The sequence below is a fragment of the Nicotiana tomentosiformis genome, chromosome 5, assembly GCF_000390325.3.
Source record: "Nicotiana tomentosiformis chromosome 5, ASM39032v3, whole genome shotgun sequence".
Lineage (NCBI taxonomy): Eukaryota > Viridiplantae > Streptophyta > Magnoliopsida > Solanales > Solanaceae > Nicotiana > Nicotiana tomentosiformis.
The window spans coordinates 48,848,450-48,870,579 of record NC_090816.1 but is presented as its reverse complement, the minus strand read 5'-3'; the positions used below and the strand labels follow the sequence as shown (position 1 = coordinate 48,870,579).

The window sequence follows — 22,130 nt, the reverse complement described above, 5'->3', positions numbered from 1 at the left end:
GGCCGGTCATTTTGAGTATTATAACCCTATTCCCCCATTTACTTCTCAATTTATGCCTTACAGTTGATTTATGACTTATCGGGTTAGTTGGTTCGGGTCCGGAAGAATTTCGGAGTGAAATGAGACACCTAGTCTCATAATTGAAAACTTAATTTAATATAGTGACCGGATGTCGACTTATGTGTAAACGACCCTGGAATGGAGTTTTGATTATTCCAATAGATCCGTATGATGATTTTCGACTTAAAAGCATGTTCAAAATATTATTTGGAAGACCGTAGTAGAATTAGGCTTGAAATGGCGAAAGTTGAATTTTTGGAAAGTTTAACCGGGGAGTTGACTTTTGATATTGGGGTCGGAATCCGATTCCGGAAATTGGAATAGGTCCGTTATGTCATTTATGACTTGTGTGCAAAATTTTAGGTCAATCAGACTTGATTCGTTAGGTTTCGGCATCGAATGTAGAAGTTGGAAATTTCATAATACACTAAAGTCAAGTGAGTTCGCACAAGACCTAAATTCAAATGATCATAACTCTAAGGACACGAAGTGTTATATGGTGTATTACTAAAATGAAAGCTATTTGAGTCTAGTTTCTAACTCTTCAAACCGTTCGTCATTTGGATATTCCTACAAGAAGTTATGACCAAATTACCAAAGGCTAGAAAAATGCAATTCTGCGACCAATTATGCGATCGCAAAATAGTTATGCAATCGCAAAACTACTTCTGCGACCGCAAACTAGTCGCAGAATGGACCAGAAGAGCCCAGTTCTGGGCACCGATTTTGCGATCAATTTTGCGACACGCATACCCATTCTGCGGTCCATTATACGACCGCAGACCTGCTTTCGGAGGGTTAATTTTTCTATTTTCATAACCCGATCCCATTTTGATAAATAGGCTTTGGGGCTTATTTGGGACAATTATCCGATGATTTTAGAGAGAAGTGAGAGTGTTCTAGAGAGAAGAAGTAGATGAAGTGTCTTGTTCATCAAATTCTTGTCCAAGCCTTGAAATCCAACAAGAAATCCCTCAAGTTCTTCATCAAAGAGGTAAGGTTCTAACCCCTAATCTTCAATTTCGAGTTTGGGTAATGATGGGTGATTAAGAGTATGATTCTTGGGTGTAAGAGTATTATTTATACGTATCAATAAGGTTTATGGAAAGAATCTTGAGTTGAAATGGGTAAAGATTGGGTTGAAAATGGTAGAAATCCTTAAAGACTTCAATTGAAGATTTGAGGGTCGAGTTGATGTCGGAATTGGTAAAATTTGTATGGTTGCACTCATGGTTGGATGGGCATTATTATTTTATAACTTTTGTCTAGTTCCGATATGTGGGCCTCACGGGCGATTTATGGGGCATAATTTCGAATTTTGTGGAAAATATTAGTATTTTTATATGGGATTAATTCCTATAAATTTTCTGGGCTGAATCAAATTAATTGTGACTAGATTTGAGCCGTTCGGAAGCTGATATGCACATAATGGGATTTCTGGAGCATTGTTTAGCTTGATCGACATTGGATTTGGCTTGTTCGAGGTAAGTAATTCTTCTAATATTGGAGCTGAGGGTATGAACACTGAATATATGTATTATGTGAATTGTTGGGAGATGATGCACATGCTAGGTGACGGGCGTATGGGCGTGCACTATAGAATTATGATATAATTATTTTCTGTGGAAATTTTGTAGTGAATAATCTTGGCATTTTCCATGCGGTTTTATGCGTTAATGAAATTGAGCTGAAAAACATATTAAAAATCATATTGAGGCTATGTGCCAGTATCATTGGGACCCAGAGAGGTCATATTGTTGTGAATTATTTATTTTAAATTAAAAATTCATATTCAGTCATATTCATTTCATTGTATATCATATCACAGTCTCTGTTGTTATTTATTGATACATCATATCATCATTTTGGGTTATTCTCATGACATTGTGAGCCCATGAGAGAGAGACTGGAGAGATTGATGACTGAGGGAGGCCGAGGGCCTAATTGTGAGGATATGTTTGGGATCGGGTTGCACACCGCAGTAGGCCATGTTAGCTTTATATATATTATACTATTGCACGTGAGTTGGCCGTGCGGATCCATATATTATACTACTGCACGTGAGTTGGCCGTGAAACACGTGAGTTGGCCATGCGGATCCAGATATTTATATTATGGCACATGAGTTGTCCGCGCAGCACGTGAGTTATCCATGCAGATTATAGCGCTTGGGCTGAAGGAGCCCCTCCGGAGTCTGTACACACCTCCAGTGAGCGCAGGTACCTACTGAGTGCGAGTGCCGAGTGATGAGTGACTGGGAGGCATGATTGATTGTGAGGTATGCTCGATGGGCTATTTACGAGTGATTGTGAGGTATGCCCGAAGGGCTGTTGTGATTGTGAGGTAAGCCCGAGGGACTGTTTATGATCTTATCATTAAGTTGGATCGCATTGGCATGCATACATGACATACAGGCATAGAGATGTATTTCCTCATGTTGTACTACATCACATCATTTATTATTTTTCACAAATTTTTGAGATAGGCATAGTGATGCATTTGTTTTTACACGGGTTATCCAGAAGGAAAATGAAATATCTTATTTATTATTGACAAGATTTTGGGAGAAATTTATTGTTTTCAAACTATTCACATTTTTGGCAACTCCGGCAAAAGATTTGAGTTTTCACTAATGGATTTGAAAGGAACTATTCTTTTTGAAATCATGATTTGGCTGTGCATTTTATCTCTGAGTTACTTCTGGTATTATTTGCTTTATGTTGTTATGGACTGTTGTGGACTATTGGTTTTGGACCCGGCGTTGGTGGAAGCTCGTCACTACTTTCAACCTAAGGTTAGGTTTGTTACTTACTCAGTACATGGGGTCGGTTGTACTGATACTACGCTTCTGCACATTGCGTGCAAATATTGGCTGTTGTTGTTGTTGTGCTCGATGGTTGCCGGATTTGAAGATGTACATGCGTTCTTATGGTAGCTGCCTCTTTTCATGGTAGCTTTAGATTATAAAAACTCTGTTTATGTACTTTTCAAACAGAAGATGTATTTACTTCATATCAGCTTTGTAAATTCTATTCTTAGAAGCTCATGATTTGTACTACCAGTCCTTGGGAAGTGTATTATAGTCAGTTAATTATTAATTGAATCAGATTGTGTTATTTGGCTTACCTAGCGGGTGAGGTTAGGTGCCATCATGACTAGTTGGATTTTGGGTCGTGACAATTATTTTCCGTTTCATTATGTTGTTATTGAGATTCTTGTTCACACCATGGTTGAGCCGTGGGCTATATATTGTGGTGACATCGGTATTGTTATTTTGGAAAGGTTGTGGCCTATGGGCACTTGTGGTACAAACTGATATGTCGTGTTGTTGTGACGTTAGCACATTTGGATTTGTGTGTCGATTGATTGTTGCAATGTAGAGCATAAGGGTGGTATCTTATTGTTGTTGATTATGCGGAGTGATACAGATGGCTATTGTGTTTATTTTTTGGGCGGAGAGATAACGGTGGATATTATGAAGAGTGATATGGGTGGCTATTGTGATGTATTATCTGGGCGGAGCGATAAGGGTGGCTATTATGATATTGTCAATACGGAGAGACAAGGGTGTCCATGTCAGGGATGATATGTGACGGTCAGGGGGCATAATGTTGATGATATTCGTGTGATGGTTTGATTTTCCTTGTGCATGTCATGCACCTTACGTGACTTGCTATGTTGTTTTGAATGAACTCCTCGATGTCTTTGATATTACTTGTTGACTTGGATAGTAATAGTACACTCGCACAAGCATACACCGTAGCATGCCGTGTACACCGGTTCAGGAGTATGAAACTTGACATTCATTGATCAATCACATGTATTCTTGTATTATATGCATCCACTATGATATTGAGCATGTGACCACGCCAAGTGGATTGTGATGTTGAGCATATGACTACACCAGGCAGATCATGATAGTAAGCCTGTGACTATGCCGGGTGGATTGAGGTATTGGCACGTGAGTTGTCCGTGCGGTTGTGATTAATAATGTGGGCATAAGGTGCCATGAGTACATGATTTGTGATTTGGTACTCGTGACTTGTGATTTTGAGATGAGGTATCTCGGAGTAATTTTGTTGTGAAACTTGTATTGGAACGACTTGTTTGTTCGATTGACACTTGTTTACCTTATTTGGTTTCACTGGTACTTTAACGGTGTTTTGATTACTATACTGTTTATATCACATGTTTATTCTTTGTTGCCATTTACTGAATCTTGATTTCATTATTAGCTTTATACTTATATACTGCACAAGTTATTATGACTAGTAGGTGTCTTGACTTGTACCTCGTCACTACTATACTGAGGTTAGTCTTAATACTTCCTGGGTACCGGCCGTGGTGTACTCATACTATACTACTGCATATTTTTGTACAGATCCAAGTATTGGAGATATCGGACTCAAGCAGAGATAACATCTTGATCGCGAGGATTCAAGGTAGAACTGCTTGGTCGTCGCAGTCCCTTGGGGTCCTTTTCCTTTTAATTATACTGTTAACTGTTAACTCGTTATCCAAACATTATTGTACTTTGTTTTTGAGATATTTCTATGTATTCATCTAGAGTTCATGACTCCGTACTACCTAGTCTTGGGAGATTATGATTATCGTCGCGTAGGCTTGTGTCACATTTATTTCGGGTACTTATATTAAACTTGTTTTAAAATATCATGTTTAACTGGTTTAACTATTTTAAGTAATCGATTTACCTAGTCTTAGAGACTATGTGCCATCACGATGCCTAAGGCGGGATTTTGGGTCGTGACACGAATGCACCAGGCATAAGAAACTTCAATCAAACTCCTAAGTCCAAATGTGACTTGCCTCACGAATCGGCCTTTGAATGCCTCAAATCTAGCCACAAACAACTCGATACAATAACACAAGCTATATGAATCAATTCCATATGACAAAGCTAAATTCTTTAACAAAAGTCAAAAAGTCAACTCAAAACGTCAACCCCGGGCATACGTCTCGGAATCCAACAAAATTAACAAAATCCGAATACCCATTGAATCACGAGTCAAACCATACAAAAATTACTCAATTCCGATCACAACTCGACCTTCAAATCCTCAATTTTAAGCCTATGAAGTTTCTACAATTTTTCCCAATTTTTCCGATCCAAAAACACTAACTAAATGATAAAAAACAATGATAGATTCATGTATATTAATCAAATCCGATTTAAAATAACTTACCCCAATCAGTTCCTTGAAAATTCCTCTGAGAATCGCCTCAATCCGAGCTCCCAAAATCAAATTATGAAATGTAACTCTAACCCTCGTTTTTTATATTTAACAGTCTGCCCAGATGTTCCTCTTCGCGATCACAAAGAACAAAAATAAGATGCCCTCAAAAATAGCCTATGCGAATGCGAAGACCAAGTCGCGAATGCGATACACTGACTCCCAGACCTAAGGCGATCACAAACCTCTTCACGCGATCGCGAAGAACAAATCGCGTGAACTTAAATCTCCTCCATTATTCTTTGCGAACGCGACCTAACACACGTGTTCGCGCAGCACTGCCTTCCCAAGCTTCTTGATCACATAAACCTTCTCGCGAACGCATAACACAAATTCCCTAGCTTCCAACAATACTCTTCGCGATCACGATCCTCCACTCGCGATCGCGTATAAGGAAACCAGCAACAGCAAAATCAGCAGTCCCTCTAAGTTCAAAATGCGCCGAACATGATACGAATCACACCCAAGGCCTCATAGACCTCAACCAAATATATCAACAAGTCTTAAAACACGATACGAACTTAGTCGAGGCCTCAAATCACATCAAACAACATTAAAAACATGAATCGCCCCCTAATTCAAGCCTAATGAAACTAATGATTTTTTGACTTCTACAATCGATGTCGAAACCTATCAAATCAACTCCGATTGACCTCAAATTTTGCATACAAGTCATAAATGACAAAACTGACCTATTTCAACTTCCAGAACAAAAATCGGAGCCCGGAAACCACAAACCCAACTCTCGGTCAAACTTTTCAACTCTCCAAACTTCTATTTTTCCAATTTTTGCCAATTCAAGATAAAATCATCTGCGGACCTCCAAATCAATATTCGGACACGCTCCTAAGTCCAAAATCACCATACGGAGCTATCGGAACCATCAAAACTCCATTTCAGAGCCATTTACTCAATAGTCAACATTCGGTCAACTCTTTCAACTTAGGCTTCCAACCTTGGGACTAAGTGTCCCAACTCATTCTGAAACATCCCCGGAACCAAATCGACCACCTCGGCAAGTCACATAACAACAAGTGAGTACAGAATAAGCAATAAATGGGTCAACGGGGCTATAATACTCAAAACGACCGACCGGGTCGTTACAAAAACTCTAATGCCCCCAATTGACCTCCTCTTGTACGAGAATGCGATCAAATCAATGTGAACGCGAAGGGCACTGCCCCTCCAAGCTTCACGAATACAATCACTCCTTCGCAAACGAGAGTAAAAACTCTCCTGCTATCAGAAATACCCTCTGCGAACGCGACTGCCCTGTAGCGATCATGAAGAAGCCAGAACTGAGAATCAGCAATTCCAAAACATGGAGAAATGGTCTGAAACCCATCTGAAACATACCCGAGGCCCTCAGCACCCCGTTCAATCACACCAACCAATCCCAAAAAACATCATACAGACTTACTAGAGGCCTCACATCACACAAAACAACATCAAAATCACGAATTACACCACAATTTAAGCTTAAGGAACTAATCCAACTTTTGAAATTAAAACTTACGCCGAACAAGCTTAAACAACTCGAAATGACCTCAAATTTTGCATGCAAGTTCCAAATGACACAATGGACCTATTCCAACTCCCGAAAAAGAAAATCCGAACCTGATGCCATCAAGGTCAACTTTTGGTCAAACCTATTAACCTTCCAAACCTTCAACTTTCCAAATTTTGCTAAAAAGAACCAAACCAACCTACGTGCTTTCAAATTCACATTCGGACATAAGCCTAAGTCCAAAATCACCATACGAAGCTATTGAAACTATCAAAACTCCATTCGGGAGTCGTCTACACAAAATTCAAACTTTGGCCAACTTTCATAACTTAAGCATCCAACCTTGGGACTACGTATCTCAATTCACTCCAAAACTTCCTTAAAACCAAACCAACTACCCCGGCAAGTCACATTACAACAAATATACATATGTAAGGCATCAAACCAGGGAAATGGAGATAAAATACTCAAAAGGCCGGCCGGGTCATTACATTCTCCCCCTCTTAAACAAATGTTCATCCTCAAACGAGTCTATAATCATACCTGGAATCTCAAAAAAGGTAGGGATATCTGTTTCGCATCTCCTGTCGGTCTCCCAAGTAGCCTTCTCGACTGACTCACCTCCCCAGTGAACCTCCTCCAATGCTATTTTCTTCAACCTCAACTTTCAAACCTGTCGGTCCAAATGGCCACCGGTTCCACGTAATAATTCAAATCCTCATCCAACTGCACCGTGCTGAAGTCCAAAACATGTGACAGATCACCATAATACTTCTGGAGCATAGAACATGAAACACTGGATGAACTCCTAATAAGCTGAGTGGCAATGAAAATATGTAGGCCACCTCACCCCATTTCTCAAGAATCCCAAAAGGACCAATATACTTAGGGCTCAACTTGACCTTCCTTTCGAACCTCATCACACCCTTCATGGGCGAAACTCTTAGCAGAACCTTCTCACCCACCATATATGCAACATTACAAGCCTTCCTATCTGTATAACTCTTTTTCTTGGACTGCACTGTACAAAGCCGCTCCAGAATCAACTTCACCTTCTCCAAAGCATCACGGACCAAGTCAGTGCCCAATAACCTAGCGTCCCCAAGATCAAACCAACCAACCAGAGAACGACATCGCTTTCATATAAGGCCTCATAAGGAGTCATATGGATAATTGACGGAAAGATGTTCTTGTAGGCAAACTCTGCTAATGGGAGAAACTGATCCCATGAACCTCCGAAATCAATGACACATGCACGTAACATGTCCTCCAAAATTTGAATAGTGCGCTTGGATTGTCCGTCCGCCTGGGGATGAAATTAGGTACTCAGCTCGACCTGTATGCCCAACTCACACTGCACTTCTCTCCAAAAATGCGATGTAAATTGTGTGGCTCGATCCGAGATAATAGACACGAGCACACCATGAAGGCAAACAATTTCCCGGATATTGATCTGAGCTAGCTGCTCTAAAGAATAGGTAGTAATGACTAGAATGAAGTGTGAAGTCTTGGTCAATCTGTTTAGAATGATCTACACTGTATCAAATTTCCTAAAGGTCTGTGGAAGCCCAACAACAAAATACATAGTAATACGCTCCCACTTCTACTTCGGAATATCAACGGGTCTCTAATTCTCATACTTCACTTGTTGTCAGTTCAAACACCAAGCAACATACTCCACAATATCTTTCTTCATCCTCCACCACCAATAGTGCTACCTCAAAGCCTGATACATCTTTACGCCACTCAGATGAATGGAATGCCACAAACTATGGGTCTCCTCAAGAATCAACTCACGCAGCCCATCCACATTCGGAGCACAGATCTGACATTGTATCCTCAATACCACGTCATCACCAATAGTAACCTCCTTAGAATCACTGTGATGCACTATGTCCCTTAGGACAAACAAGTGGAGATCATCATATTGACGTGCCTTGATGTGCTGAAACAAGGACATCGGGATACAATATAGGCAAGAACTCTTCTGGACTCCGAAATATCCAATCTCATGAACCGATTAGCCAAAGCCTGAACATCCAATGCTAATGATCCCTCCCCAACTGGAATATAAGCAAGACTCCCCATGCTCTCAGCAATCATACTCAAAGCTTTGGCCACCACATTGGCCTTACCGGGATGACAAATAATGGTGATATTATAGTCCTTTAGCAGCTCTAACTATCTCAGTTAACTCAAGTTCAGATCTTTTTGCTTGAATAAGTACTGGAGACTCTTGTAATCTGTTAACACCTCACAAGACACGCCGTAAAGATAATGCTTCCATATCTTGAGCGCATGAAGAATGGTTGCACATTCCAAATCATGTACATGGTAGTTCTTCTCATGGGGCTTTAATTGATGCGAAGCATAAACAATAAATCTACCCTCCTGTATCAACACATAGTCAATGCCAATCTGTGAAGCATCACAATAGACTATATAAAAACCCGATCCTGAAGGTAAAACCAGAACTGGAGTTGTAGTCAAAGCAGTCTTGAGCTTTTGAAAGTTCTCCTCACAATCATCAGACCACCTGAATGGGCACCCTTCTATGTCAATCTAGTCAATGTGGCTGTTATAGATGAAAACCCATCCACAAAGCGGCGACAATACACAGCCAACCCAGGTAAACTCTAGATCTTAGTAGCAGAAGGTGGTCTGGGCCAACTCTGAACTGCCTCAATCTTTTTCGGATCAACCTTAATCCCCTCACTGGACACTGAATCAAGCCAAAACTCACACTTGGAGAATTTAGCATATAGCTTCTTTTCCCTCAAAATCTAGAGCGTGATCCTCAAGTGCTTCTCATGGTCCTCCCAGCTGCGAGAATACGCCAAAATATCATCAATGAAAACTATGACGAAGAAATCAAGATATGGTTGAAATACACTATTCATCAACTGCATAAAGGTTGTTGGGGTATTGGTCAGCCCAAAAGACATCACCAAGAACTCATATTGACCATAGCGGGTCTTGAATGCCATCTTCGGAATATCTGAAGCCCGGAATCTTCAAGTGATGGTACCCCGATCTCAAATCAATCTTCAAGATTACCCTAGCACCCTGAAGCTTATAAAACAAATCATCACTACGCGGTAGTGGGTACTTGTTCTTGATAGTAACCCGGTTCAGCTACCTGTAGTCAATACACATCCTCACAAATAGAACTGGTGCATCCCTAGGTGACACACTGGGACTGACGAAAACCTTATCAAGAAACTTTTGAAGTTGTTCCTTTAATTCCTCATCAACTTCATTGGTGCCATACGGCATGTTGGATAAGTGATGGGCTGAGTGGCATGCCCGACAAGTCTGCAGGAAACACATCTTGGAACTGCCTCACTACTGGAACTGACTCAACAGTAGGAGTATCAGCACTAACATCCCTCACGAAGGCCAAATACGCTAAACACCCCTTCTCAAATCATCCGTTGGGACTTCAAATTTGAAATCACTCTACTGGGAACAAGATCTAGGGAGCCCCTCCACACCACCATCGGCAACCCGACATAGCTAACTTCACTTTCTTATCATGACAATCAAGAATAGCATAATATGTCGACAACCAATCCATACCAAAAATCACCTCAAAATCAACCATACTGAGCAGTAAGAGATAGACCCTAGTATCATAACCCCTAATGGTAGCCACACACGATTGATATACATGGTTAACCATAATAGAATCACCCATCAGTGTAGTTACATGAACAAGCATATCTAAAGAATTACGAGGAATATCCAAATAACGAGCAAATAGGATGACACATAAGAGTAAGTGGAACCAGGGTCAAATAACACTGAAGCATATATGTAGCACACGGAAACAATACATGTGATCATGGCATCGAAAGTAATTGACTCTAGCCTGGCGGGAAATGCATAGCAACGGGCTTGACCACTGCCTGACTAACCTCCCCCACTAGGGCGACCTCGAAGTGACTGAGCCCCAGCCCTAGCAGGCTGTGCGGGTGGTGTAGCTACTGGTGCTAAAATCATAGGTTTCAATCTCTACTATGGGACCTTACTATGAAGTCTGGTCATCTTTGGACTTAGGAGTTTCGCTGAAGTTTCTGATGCCTGGTGCATTCACAACTGCGATGGATTGGTCGCAGGTGTGAGCCCGCAGAAGCAGCTTCATGGTCGCATAAGCAGAAAAGGAAGCTGTTGAGGGAGTCAACAAATACAGACAATTGGGCGCATGTGTTCAAGCATAGATGCTCAAGAAGTCCACAGGTGCGGAGTCGCAGAAGCGCCTAGGAGCCCGTAAACGCAGACGAGCGGGGAGTTTAGTGATTTTTGCATCTACAAAAGAATTTTCGTAGATGCGACACCGCAGGTGCGAGTTTTTGTTAGCAAAAACGGAAGGCCGGATTTTGGGAGGGAGTCGCAGATGCGGCCAAATTTTCATAGAAGCGGGACTGCAGATGCGATTAAGTGAAAGTAGGTGCGGATTCACTGGCAGGTTCTTATATTCGAAGGGTTTGAGTGTTTTCTCATTTTGGGAGATTTGGAACTCTACTAAGGGAGATTTTTGAGAGGTTTGTTACTAGAATTGAAGAGGTAAATGAAGTTTAATCACTTTTGTTGATAAATATTGATTACCAATTAATTATTATACCTAGTTTATGTGGATTTGAAGTGAAATTTAGAGATTTTAGACCATGGTATTGGAGTGTGATATTTGGTAATTTGAGAGTTGATTTGTAGATGGAATTGGATGAAATTAGTATGGTTGGACTGGTAATCGAATGGGTGTTCAAAAATTGTAAATTTTGTCGGGTTCCGGGGTGCGAGCCCGGGGTTAACTATTGGGGTTGATTTTGCGTAATTAATTCAAGAATTTAGCTTTATCTTTTGGAAACATTTCCTATGGCTTTTATTGATGGTATAAAGTAATTTTGGCTAGATTCGAGCTGTCCGAAGATTGATACATGCGGGAAGGGCTTGTTAGAGGAGTGATTTGGCTTGCTTGAGGTAAGTATCTTACCTAATCTTGGTTGAGGCACTAGTTGCTTGAATTATTTGTGATAGCTATGTGCAATGAGTGGTGCATATGTGTGGGGTCGAGCCCATATGCGTGCATCGGGGTCCTATTTTCATGCTCAGAGTAATGCTTAGGCTATGACATGCCTTGAATTGATTGCTAAGCTTCAAGCAGTGATGTTTTTCCTATTTTTACCCCTCTGTGAGCTATTTGTACCATATTTGAGATTTTGTTGAGGTTATTCTCCGAGTGAACCTGATAAATTGCTATTTCGTGATGAAATGATTTATTCTAGTTGTGATAGCAAACATTGAACATGCCTACACTATAGTATGTTATTTATACCAGTCCAGGAGTATGAGACTTGATAATCATTGATCATGTACATGTATTCTCGTATATTTCTTTCTATGTGTTATGATCTATACTAGTAGCCTGTGACCACGTCGGGCGAATTATGACTGTTGGCACGTGACTTATCTGTGCAACACATGAGTTGTCTGTGTAGCACGTGAGTTAACCGCGCGGATCCAGATATTGATATTATTATCACGCAGGTTGTCTGCGTAGCACGTGAGTTGTCTGTGCAGCACGTGATTTGTCCGTGCAGCGTGTGGATATGGATCCATCCCCCTATGTTCACCCTCTCATGTTTCTCTCTTGATGGTGTACACGCGGATTTGACGAAACTGATCAGTTGTTTGGTACGGATACGGAATCACTGAGGAAAGATCTGGGCAGTGTTTTCTTTGGATTTTGCAGTTCATCTTTACTGGAAATTTTTGTGGTTAACTACCTGATTTAATTGCATATCATCTTTACATATTGTTACATTGACTGAGCAGAGTACTTGAGTAATTGTACACACACACACAGATAGTTCTTTATGTGCTTTATACTTGATCACATTAGTGTTCTGTACTAGTTGGATTTATGAAACTGTGCATGTTATAACAAGTATCATTCATAATTCTTGCTTCTTTTACCTCGCTGAGGTAAGTTATGATACATGTTGAGTATATTGGGTCGGTTATACTCATGCTACACTTTGCACTTAATGGTGAAGATCCCGATGTCGGACTTAATCATCAGTAGCCGAGGCTCGTAGCATAGTTGATTGCTAAGAGACGAGGTAAAACTACATTCTTGACCGCAGTCTTGGCGTCTATTTTTTTATGTATTGTTGTCTTTATTTCAGACAATATCATACTTGGTCATTTCAGATTTGTATTTCTGTATTAGAGCTCATGACTCCATGTTTACCAGTTCTAGGGGATTTATCACGTATTAACCTTATTTTGTCATATTGAGTTTTCAGACTTATCTTTTTTCTATAAATTTTGCTATTTTGGTTCTTTATTGTTATGTTTGGATTGCTTAGCAAGTGTGTTAGGTGCCATCACGACGGCTAAAAATTTTGGGTTATGACAAGTTAGTATCAAAAGCCTAGGTTCATATGTATTACGAGTCATGAGCAAGTTCAGTAGAGTCTTTCGGATTGGTACGGAGACATTTGTAGTTATCTTTGAGAGGCTACCGAACCGTTAGGAAACTTCACTTTCTTGCATTCTTGTCATGCAGATTTGTTATTTCCAAAGTTTGAAACTTGGCTATTCTATTCTCTCACAGATGGTGAGGATTTTGTGTGTGTATATGAGTATATAGGTTGGGTTATCTAAACAAATTACAAACAAATCAAACAAAAATATTAAAAAATAAAATTTACCTTACTTGACCCCCCAACCCAGCACCCCATGCTGGGCTTGGCGCTGGGGTTTGTGATGTTTCTGTAAAGAGCACCCCATGCAGCATGGGGCGCTGGCCTGGGCGCTCGTTCATAAGTTTTATTTTTTTTTAATATAAACAACCATTAACCCGAGCATTCAATACATACTCTATAACTATAAAGAAAACAACAAAAAAAACTAGTCTACTCTGACTAAAAGAAAACAAAAAGCTAAGCTACGAAAGCATTAAAAATTGGGTTGCCTCCCAACAAGCGCCTGATTTAACGTCGCGGCACGACTCAACACGTTTGCAAGCATCGGCCAAGTCCATCAAGGTCTTGTGACGTGCAATGTCACCACCCCAATAATGTTTTACTCTCTGTCCATTTACCAAGAAGGTGCCACTTGAGCTCGTATCATGCAATTCCACCGCTCCATGAGGCCTCACACTTACCACAACGAAAGGACCTGCCCATCGAGACTTAAGCTTTCCGGGGAAAAGCTTCAACCTCGAATTAAACAAGAGAACTTCTTGACTTTGCTCAAACTCGCGATGATGGATGTGCTTGTCATGCCACCTCTTGGTCTTCTCTTTATACAATTTGGCATTTTCGTATGCGTGCAATCAAAACTCATCAAGCTCGTTGAGTTGTAAACGCCTCTTCTTGTCGGCTAAGTCCATATCCATATTTAGCTTTTTAATCACCCAATAGGCTCTGTGTTCAAGCTCGACGGTCAAGTGGCATGCCTTCCCATAAACCAACTTATACGGAGAAGTACCTATGTGGTCTTGTATAGAGTTCGATATGCCCATAACGCATCGTCCAGCTTTCCGGCCCAGTCCTTCCTATTTCCACTTACTATTTTCTCCAGAATCTGCTTCACCTCTCTGTTTGACATTTCCACTTGACCACTCATTTGGTGATAGGCGGTTGCAACCTTGTGCGTAACTCCATACTTTGCTAGAACATTATTCAACAATTTGTTATAGAAGTGAGTTCCTCCGTCACTTATCAACACTCTTGGGGTCCCAAAGCGTGTGAAGATGTGCTTCTTTATAAAGTTTACCACTACCTTTGCATCATTAGTAGGAAGAGCAATGGCCTCCACCCACTTAGACACATAGTCGATCGCCACCAAGATGTACCTGTGACCATTAGAGTATGGGAACGGTCCCATGAAATCAATCCCCCAAACATCAAAGAGCTATACTGCTAGAATATTTTTCAAAGGCATCTTGTGCTTCTTCGTGATCGTTCCGGTTCTTTGGCACCTGTCACACATTTTAACAAAGGCATGTGCATCCTAAAATAATTTTAGCCAATAGAGACCCGATTGTAGCACTTTTTGGGCGGTTCTATCCCCGTCGTGATGACATCCATATAGAGAAGCATGACAATCATGCAATATTGCATTCATCTCCTCCTCAGGGACACACCTTCGTACCAACTGATCTACACACTGCTTATATAGGAATGTCTTATCCCACATATAGAGCCTCACATCATGTTGAAACCTTCTTCTATTATCGGGTGTCAATTCTGGTGGTATCATTCCACTTGCATTACAATTCACATAGTATGCATACCATAGGGCTTCACTTGAGGTGATTGCCAATAACTGCTCATCCGAAAATATCTCCTTAATCGAACCTCCCTCAGCCACATGGTTCCGATTTTCTAATCTAGACAAGTGATCAGCCATTTGATTCTTTGTTCCTTTTCAATCTCGGATCTCCAAGTCGAATTCTTGCAAGAGGAGAACCTATCGAATTAGTCTCGACTTGGCGTCTCTCTTTTCAAATAAGTACCTTATAGCTGAGTGATCTATGTAGACGATGACTTTGGTTCCCACTAGATAGGATTTGAACTTGTCAAATGCCCACACCACTGCAAGTAACTCTTTTTCAATAACAGTGTAGGTCATCTGGGCTGGATTCAGAGTTTTGCTCACGTAATAAATGGAGTAAAAGATTTTCTCCCTCATCTGCCCAAGAACAGCTCTGATTTCTATGTCACTCGCATCGTACATCAACTCAAATGTTGGGCCCAATTCGGCACAATGATAATTGGCGCAGTCACCAATCTTCCCTTTCAGCTCCTCAAATGCTTTCAGATAGGCATCATCAAACTTGAAAGGGATATCTTTCTTAAGAAGCCTGCACATAGGAGAAGAAATTTTTGAAAAATCTTTAATGAAACGACGATAAAAACTTGCATGGCCCAAGAAATTGTGAATGCCCTTGACAGACGTCGGTGGGGGAAATTTTTCAATCGCCTCCACCTTTGCTTTTTCCACCTGCAAACCATTTTTGGACACCTTGTACCCCAAGACTATACCTTCTCATACCATGAAATGGCACTTTTCCCAGTTTAGCACCAAGTTTGTCTCTTCACACATAGAAAGCACTTTATCAAGGTTCATTAAACAATTATCAAAAGAACACCCAAACACAGAAAAGTCGTCCATGAACACTTCTACAAATATTTCGACCATGTCAGTAAAAATAGCCATCATACACCTTTGAAAAGTCACAGAGGCATTACAGAGACTAAAGGGTATTCTCTTAAACGCATACGTGTCATATGGACACACAAATGTAGTTTTCTCTTGGTCCTATGGGGCTATAGCAATCTGATTATACCCCAAATAGCCATCTAGAAAATAATAGTATTCCTGTCCGACTAATATATCAAGCATTTGATCAATAAAGGGGAGGGGAAGGTGGTCCTTTCGAGTGGCATTGTTTAATTTTCTATAGTCTATGCAAATTCTCCACCCAGTCATAGTTCTTGTGGGAATCAGGTCATTATTTGCATTAACCACTACAGTCATCCCCCCTTCTTAGGCACACATTGGACGGCTCTTACCCATTTTCTATCATAGATTGGAAATACAATACATGCGTCAAGCCACTTAATCACTTCTTTTCTTACCACCTCTTTCATGATTGGATTTAGGCGGCGTTGTTGCTCTATATTTGGCTTGTGCCCTTCCTCCATGAGGATTTTATGCATGCAGAAAGCTGGACTAATGCCTATAATATAAGACATCGACCACCCAGTTGCTCGCTTATGCTCACGTAGCACTCTCAACAACTTTTCTTCCTGCAATTTAGACAAGTCAAAAGAAACAATAAAAGGTAAAGTGTCAGAACCACCCAAATAAGCATATTGAAGGTGAGGGGGGCAAGGGCTTAAGTTCCAATTTTGGAGCTTCTTCAATCGACAGCTTTGGAGGAGGCCCACTCGGTCTATTTAGGGTCTCAAAAGGGTTTAATCCCTGCATGTAAGCACGGGATGCATCTAGTATATGCATCATCTCCTCAACCTCATCATCAATCTCCAATCTATCAAACAACATGAGTGCTTTCTCTAGAGAATCATCTAGATATACACTCGTGTCGATAAGTTGCTCATCCACCTCCACAACAGATATCATAGAGAGCTCCTCATAGTGGCGGGGAAGTTGGATCACCTTGTACACATTAAAAATTGCTTCCTCGTTGTCCATCCTCATAATCATTTTTCCCTCTCTCACTTTAATAATCGCATCACATGTAGCCAAGAGAGGTCGTCCCAATATGATTGGAACTTGTTCATCAGCTTTATAATCTAGGATAATGAAGTCTGCTGGGAAGATGAATTTTCCAATTTGCAGCAACACATCTTCAATCACTCCTACAGGCTAGGTTATGGATCTGTCTGCTAGTTGCAACATCACGGTGATTGGTCTTGGAGCTCCCAGACCCAATTTCTTGAACATGGACAAGGGCATCAGATTTATGCTCGCCCCAAATCACAAAGATCATGACCTACATCGATATTACCAATCCGCACAGGGATGGTGAAGCTGCCAGGATCCTTAAGCTTTTGAGGAAGCTTGTTTTGGACCCTTGAAGTGCACTCCTCAGTAAGTGCGACTGTCTCGAATTCAGTCAATCTCCTCTTGTGAGCCACTATATCTTTGATGTACTTAGCATACTTTGGAATTTCACGAAGTACATCTACCAATGGAATATTCAATTGAACCTGGCTCAACATGGAGAGAAATTTGTTGAACATGCGATCATCATTCTTTTTTTGCAATCTTTGGGGGAAGGGTGGTGGCAGCCTTAAATCATTCACTGGCTCTAAACTTGCATCATCTTACTTTGACTCATGTGTTGCCTTAGGAATCACCCCCCCCCCCCAGGTGTAGGCTTGTCCTTTCTCTTCTTTGGCACTTCTTCTAATTTTCTCCCATTTCTGAGTGTAATTGCATTAACTTGAGGATTCTTCTCAGTATCACTGGAAAGAGCGCCTGAAGGTCTAGTATTTTGATTTTATTCTAACTGCACCATTTTTCTTTCAAGATTTCTGAAATCGGTCCTGAGTTGTTGATTGTCAAGCAGCAACTTCTTCAACAAGTCATTTGTGCTCTCCTCTACTTGCTGGGGTGGCTTCTTAGATTGATTAAAATTTTCTTTGGACCTATAATGATTCTAAGTCTGGTGATTTCCGCCCCAGGAGAAGTTAAGATGACTCTTCCAATTTGGATTGTAAGTGTTCCCATATTCTGCATGCTGATTTATCAGACCTCTGCTTTGTTGCCCCACATAAAAGATAGATTCAGGATTCGTGGGGCACATGTCACTCATGTGATTGTCACCACATAATTCACAACAAGTAGACATCTGTTGTAAATGTTGCATCTTTTGTGTTTGGTGCATTGTCATTCTATTCATCTAATTTGCCAATTTTACTATATCTGCTCTCATGACTGAGAAGTCATCAAGCTCAATTACACAAGGCTGCTTTCTGTTTAATTGCTCTTCGTGATTCCCCATCTCCTTTCCAATTATGATCATTAGCAGTGAAGTTGTTTAGCAGCAGATGGATTTCACTATATGGCCTCGCCATGCAACTACACCCACAAGCTGAGAAAAGATTCATCTTTGATGTCTCATCTAGCCCATCAATGAAAGTATGACCCAACACCTCATCAGTCTAACAATGATGCGGGCAGTCTCTGAGTAGCTTCTTGTATCTTTCTCAAGCTTGACGAAGAGTCTCGCCATCCAGTTGTTGGAACCCAAGAATCTGGCTCCTCAGCGACTTTATCTTCTTAGTGTGGAAAAACTTGATTAAGAATTTCCTTGCTAGATAATCCCAGGTGTGGATTGAATTCGCGAGCTCCTTTTGCAACCATTCCTTAGCTTCCCCCAGCAGTAAAAAGGGGAACAGTGTCAGCCTGACGTAGTCCTTGGAAACGTTCGGATAATTGTAAGTGTCCGTAATTTCCAGGAAGTTCTGAATGTGCCTCTGCGAGTCTTCATGAGATAGACCCATATATTGCCCTGTGGACTGAATCAGCTGAACCATGTACTGTTTGAGTTTAAAGTGACCCTTGATATCAGGCTTCACAATAGCCTGAGTCATATTAGCAAGATTGGGCCTTGCGGCTTCTATCACCGAACGCTCTTCATTACCTTCCATCTCTATTGGCTGTGGTAGAACTACGATGTCCAACTCTCTTTTTATTCTAGTTCTAGCTTCGACTTCCCTCCTCACTCTGTGAAGTGTACCTTCAATTTCAGGATCAAGAGGAAAGAGGTTATTTGCGCTTCTACTCCTCCGCATTCAAGAGAAGAGCTTGCGTTAACAAAAACAAGGCAAACTGAAAATTAAAACATGAAGCAATAACTAATAAAAGCACAACCAAACAAGTTGCTAATTTCTAGGTCCCCGACAAAGGCGCCAAAAACTTGTTGCAACCAAACACACTCACGCAAGTATACGCGGTCATCAAGTAATAGAGTAGTGAGTAGAGTATCATTCCCACGGAGACTTATGATTAACTTTTGACTGATTCAAACTCAAATAACTTATCGATTCAAGAGATTTCTCACAAAATATGTAAGTGACTAATTTATTATCTAAGAAACTATCAAGCAATAAAATAAATCAAAATCAACTACAATACTTAAGCAATTTCGAATATAAATCAGTAGGAGAGGACATTCTGGGATCATAGGCTAGCTAACAATCTTGTTACGTTTTTGGGTTAAAATGACTAATTGATTTATCTGGATTGTTGATTGACAGGGTTGATATTACTCATAATAATTTGTCGAGTTATTACTCGCCTATTCAAGATAACTTAATGCCTATATGTCTATGGAATTAAGACTAACATGAATGCATTTACACTTGCTGTATTTCAACCAAGCAAGGCAATTAGGTATATTTCTATCCTAATTGTGAATCTGTTCCCCGATACCCGGGTTCAAGAACTTGCTCTATTTAATTCTATATGCAATCTAGAATTCCCACTTTAGACTTCAACTTTAGATTCGTAGATAGTATTTTACTATTAGCTACTCAGCAAAATAATTATAAACAGAATTAAATAAATTACCCAATATGATAAAAACAAACTCGTCAATTTAATTTTCAAACGTCAACATTCATGGAGCACCCATGACCCCAGAACAATAGGGTTCTTAGCCACCCATGCTCATACAATCATCAAAAATAATGTTTTCAAATATAAAATTAATGAATACTAGAAGAAGAATGGAAGAATTGATCAAATACATGCTCTCGAGTGTTTCATACTTTTGTTTCTCTCTCAAAGTCACGGCCTCCCCTCAAAATAGGTTTAGGTTGGCTTTTTTATGAGTTGGGGGCGTCTTGGGGTCGAAATAACCGAGTCCCAGTCGAAATAGGACATGTTCATGTTTTGAGCGTCCAGGGCAGCGTGGGACGCTGGCCCTGGCGCTCAACTTTTCAACATTCTATTTTGTGTGCCACAGGTAACAGCGCCCCACGCTACTTGTGGCACTCAGTTGGGCCATTTCACATTTTCTTCCCATTTTCGCTCTAATTCGCGCACTTTCGTCCCAAATCGCATCCGAATGATTCCTACACATAGAAATATGTCAAAAACTTGTTGCGACCAAACACACTTACGCAAGTATACGCGGTCGTCAAGTAATAGAGTAATGAGTAGAGTATCATTCCCACGGAGACTTATGATTACCTTTTGACTGATTCAAACTCAAATAACTTACCGATTCAACAGATTTCTCACAAAATGTGTAAGTGACTAATTTACTACCTAAGAAACTATCAAGCAATGAAATAAATTGAAATTAACCACAATACTTAAACAATTTCAAATAAAAATCAGTAGGAGAGGATATTCCGGGGTCATAGGCTAGCTAACAATCTTGTTGCGTTCTTGGGATAAAATGGCTAATTGATTTATTTGGATTGTTGATTGACATGGTTGATATTACTCATAAGAATCTGTCGAGTTCTTTCTCGCCTGTTGAAGCTAACTTAATGCATATATGTCTATGGAATTAAGACTAACAATAATGCATTTACACTTGTTGTATTTCAACTAAGCAAGGCAATTAGGTATATTTCTATCCTAATTACAAATCCGTTCTCCGACACCCGGGTTCAAGAACTTGATCTATTTAATTCTATATGCAATCTAGAATTTCCACTTTCGAGTTCAACTCTAGATTCGTAGATAGTATTTCATTGTTAGCTACTCAGCAAAATAATTAAAAATAAAATTAAATAAACAACCCAATATGATAAAATCAAACTCGTCAATTTAATTTTCAAACGTCAACATTCATGTAGCACCCATGACCCCAGAACAATAGGGTTCTTAGCCAATCATGTTCATACAATCATCAAAAATAATGTTTTCAAACATAAAATAAATGAATACTAGAAGAAGAATGGAAGAATTGATCAAATACGTGCTCCCGAGTGTTTCGTACTTTTGTTTGTCTCTCAAAGTCACGGCCTCCCCTCAAAATAGGTTTAGGTTAGCTTTTATATGAGTTGGGGGCGTCTTGGGGTCAAAATAACCGAGTCCCAGTCGAAATAGGACATGTTCATGTTTTGAGCGTCTAGGGCAACGTGGGACGCTAGCCCCGGCGCTCAACTTTTCAACATTCTATTTTGTGCGCCACAGGTAACAGCGCCCCACGCTGCCTGTGGCACTCAACTGGGCCATTTCACCTTTTCTTCCCATTTTCGCTCATATTCGCGCACTTTCATCCCAAATCGCATCCGAATGATTCCTACACATAGAAATATGCCAAAACCTTGTTGCGACCAAACACACTCACGCAAGTATACACAGTCGTCAAGTAATAGAGTAATGAGTAGAGTATCATTCCCACGGAGACTTATGATTACCTTTTGACTGATTCAAACTCAAATAACTTATCGATTTAAGAGATTTATCACAAAATGTGTAAGTGACTAATTTACTATCTAAGAAACTATCAACAATAAAAATAAATCGAAATCAACCACAATACTTAAGCAATTTCGAATAAAAATCAATAGGAGAGGATATTTTGGGGTCATAGGCTAGCTAACAATCTTGTTGCGTTCTTGGGTTAAAATGACTAATTGATTTATTTGGATTGTTGATTGACATGGTTGATCTTACTCATAAGAATCTGTCGAGTTCTTTCTCATCTGTTGAAGCTAACTTAATGCCTATATGTCTATAGAATTAAGACTAACAAGAATACATTTACACTTCCTGTATTTCAACAAAGCAAGGTAATTAGGTAT

The 22,130-nt window shown here is 40.2% G+C and overlaps 1 protein-coding gene across 1 annotated transcript; it reads right to left on the bottom strand.

Annotated features, from left to right (window-relative positions):
- Positions 1 to 14,316: 14,316 nt before the first annotated feature.
- LOC138892311 (uncharacterized) lies at positions 14,317 to 18,470 on the bottom strand. The gene is made up of 7 exons (XM_070176018.1): positions 18,323 to 18,470; positions 17,366 to 17,542; positions 16,697 to 17,216; positions 15,886 to 16,057; positions 15,347 to 15,834; positions 14,975 to 15,220; positions 14,317 to 14,683 (listed from the first exon to the last, which is right to left on the bottom strand). The coding sequence occupies exons 1-7, from the start codon at positions 18,468 to 18,470 to the stop codon at positions 14,317 to 14,319; spliced, it is 2,118 nt and encodes a 705-aa protein (XP_070032119.1).
- Between the last annotated feature and the right edge of the window lie 3,660 nt (positions 18,471 to 22,130).

Excerpts from the sequence above, each read along its gene's own strand:
- LOC138892311 (XM_070176018.1), bottom strand. The coding sequence starts at position 18,470 with ATGAATCTTTTCTCAGCTTGTGGGTGTAGTTGCATGGCGAGGCCATAT. Across the intron at positions 17,543-18,322 it reads TAAACAGAAAGCAGCCTTGT|ATGTACTTCGTGAAATTCCA; the intron begins GTAATTGAGCTT and ends TTCCATTGGTAG. Across the intron at positions 16,058-16,696 it reads CCTTCAATATGCTTATTTGG|GTGTATGATGGCTATTTTTA; the intron begins GTGGTTCTGACA and ends GACTTTTCAAAG.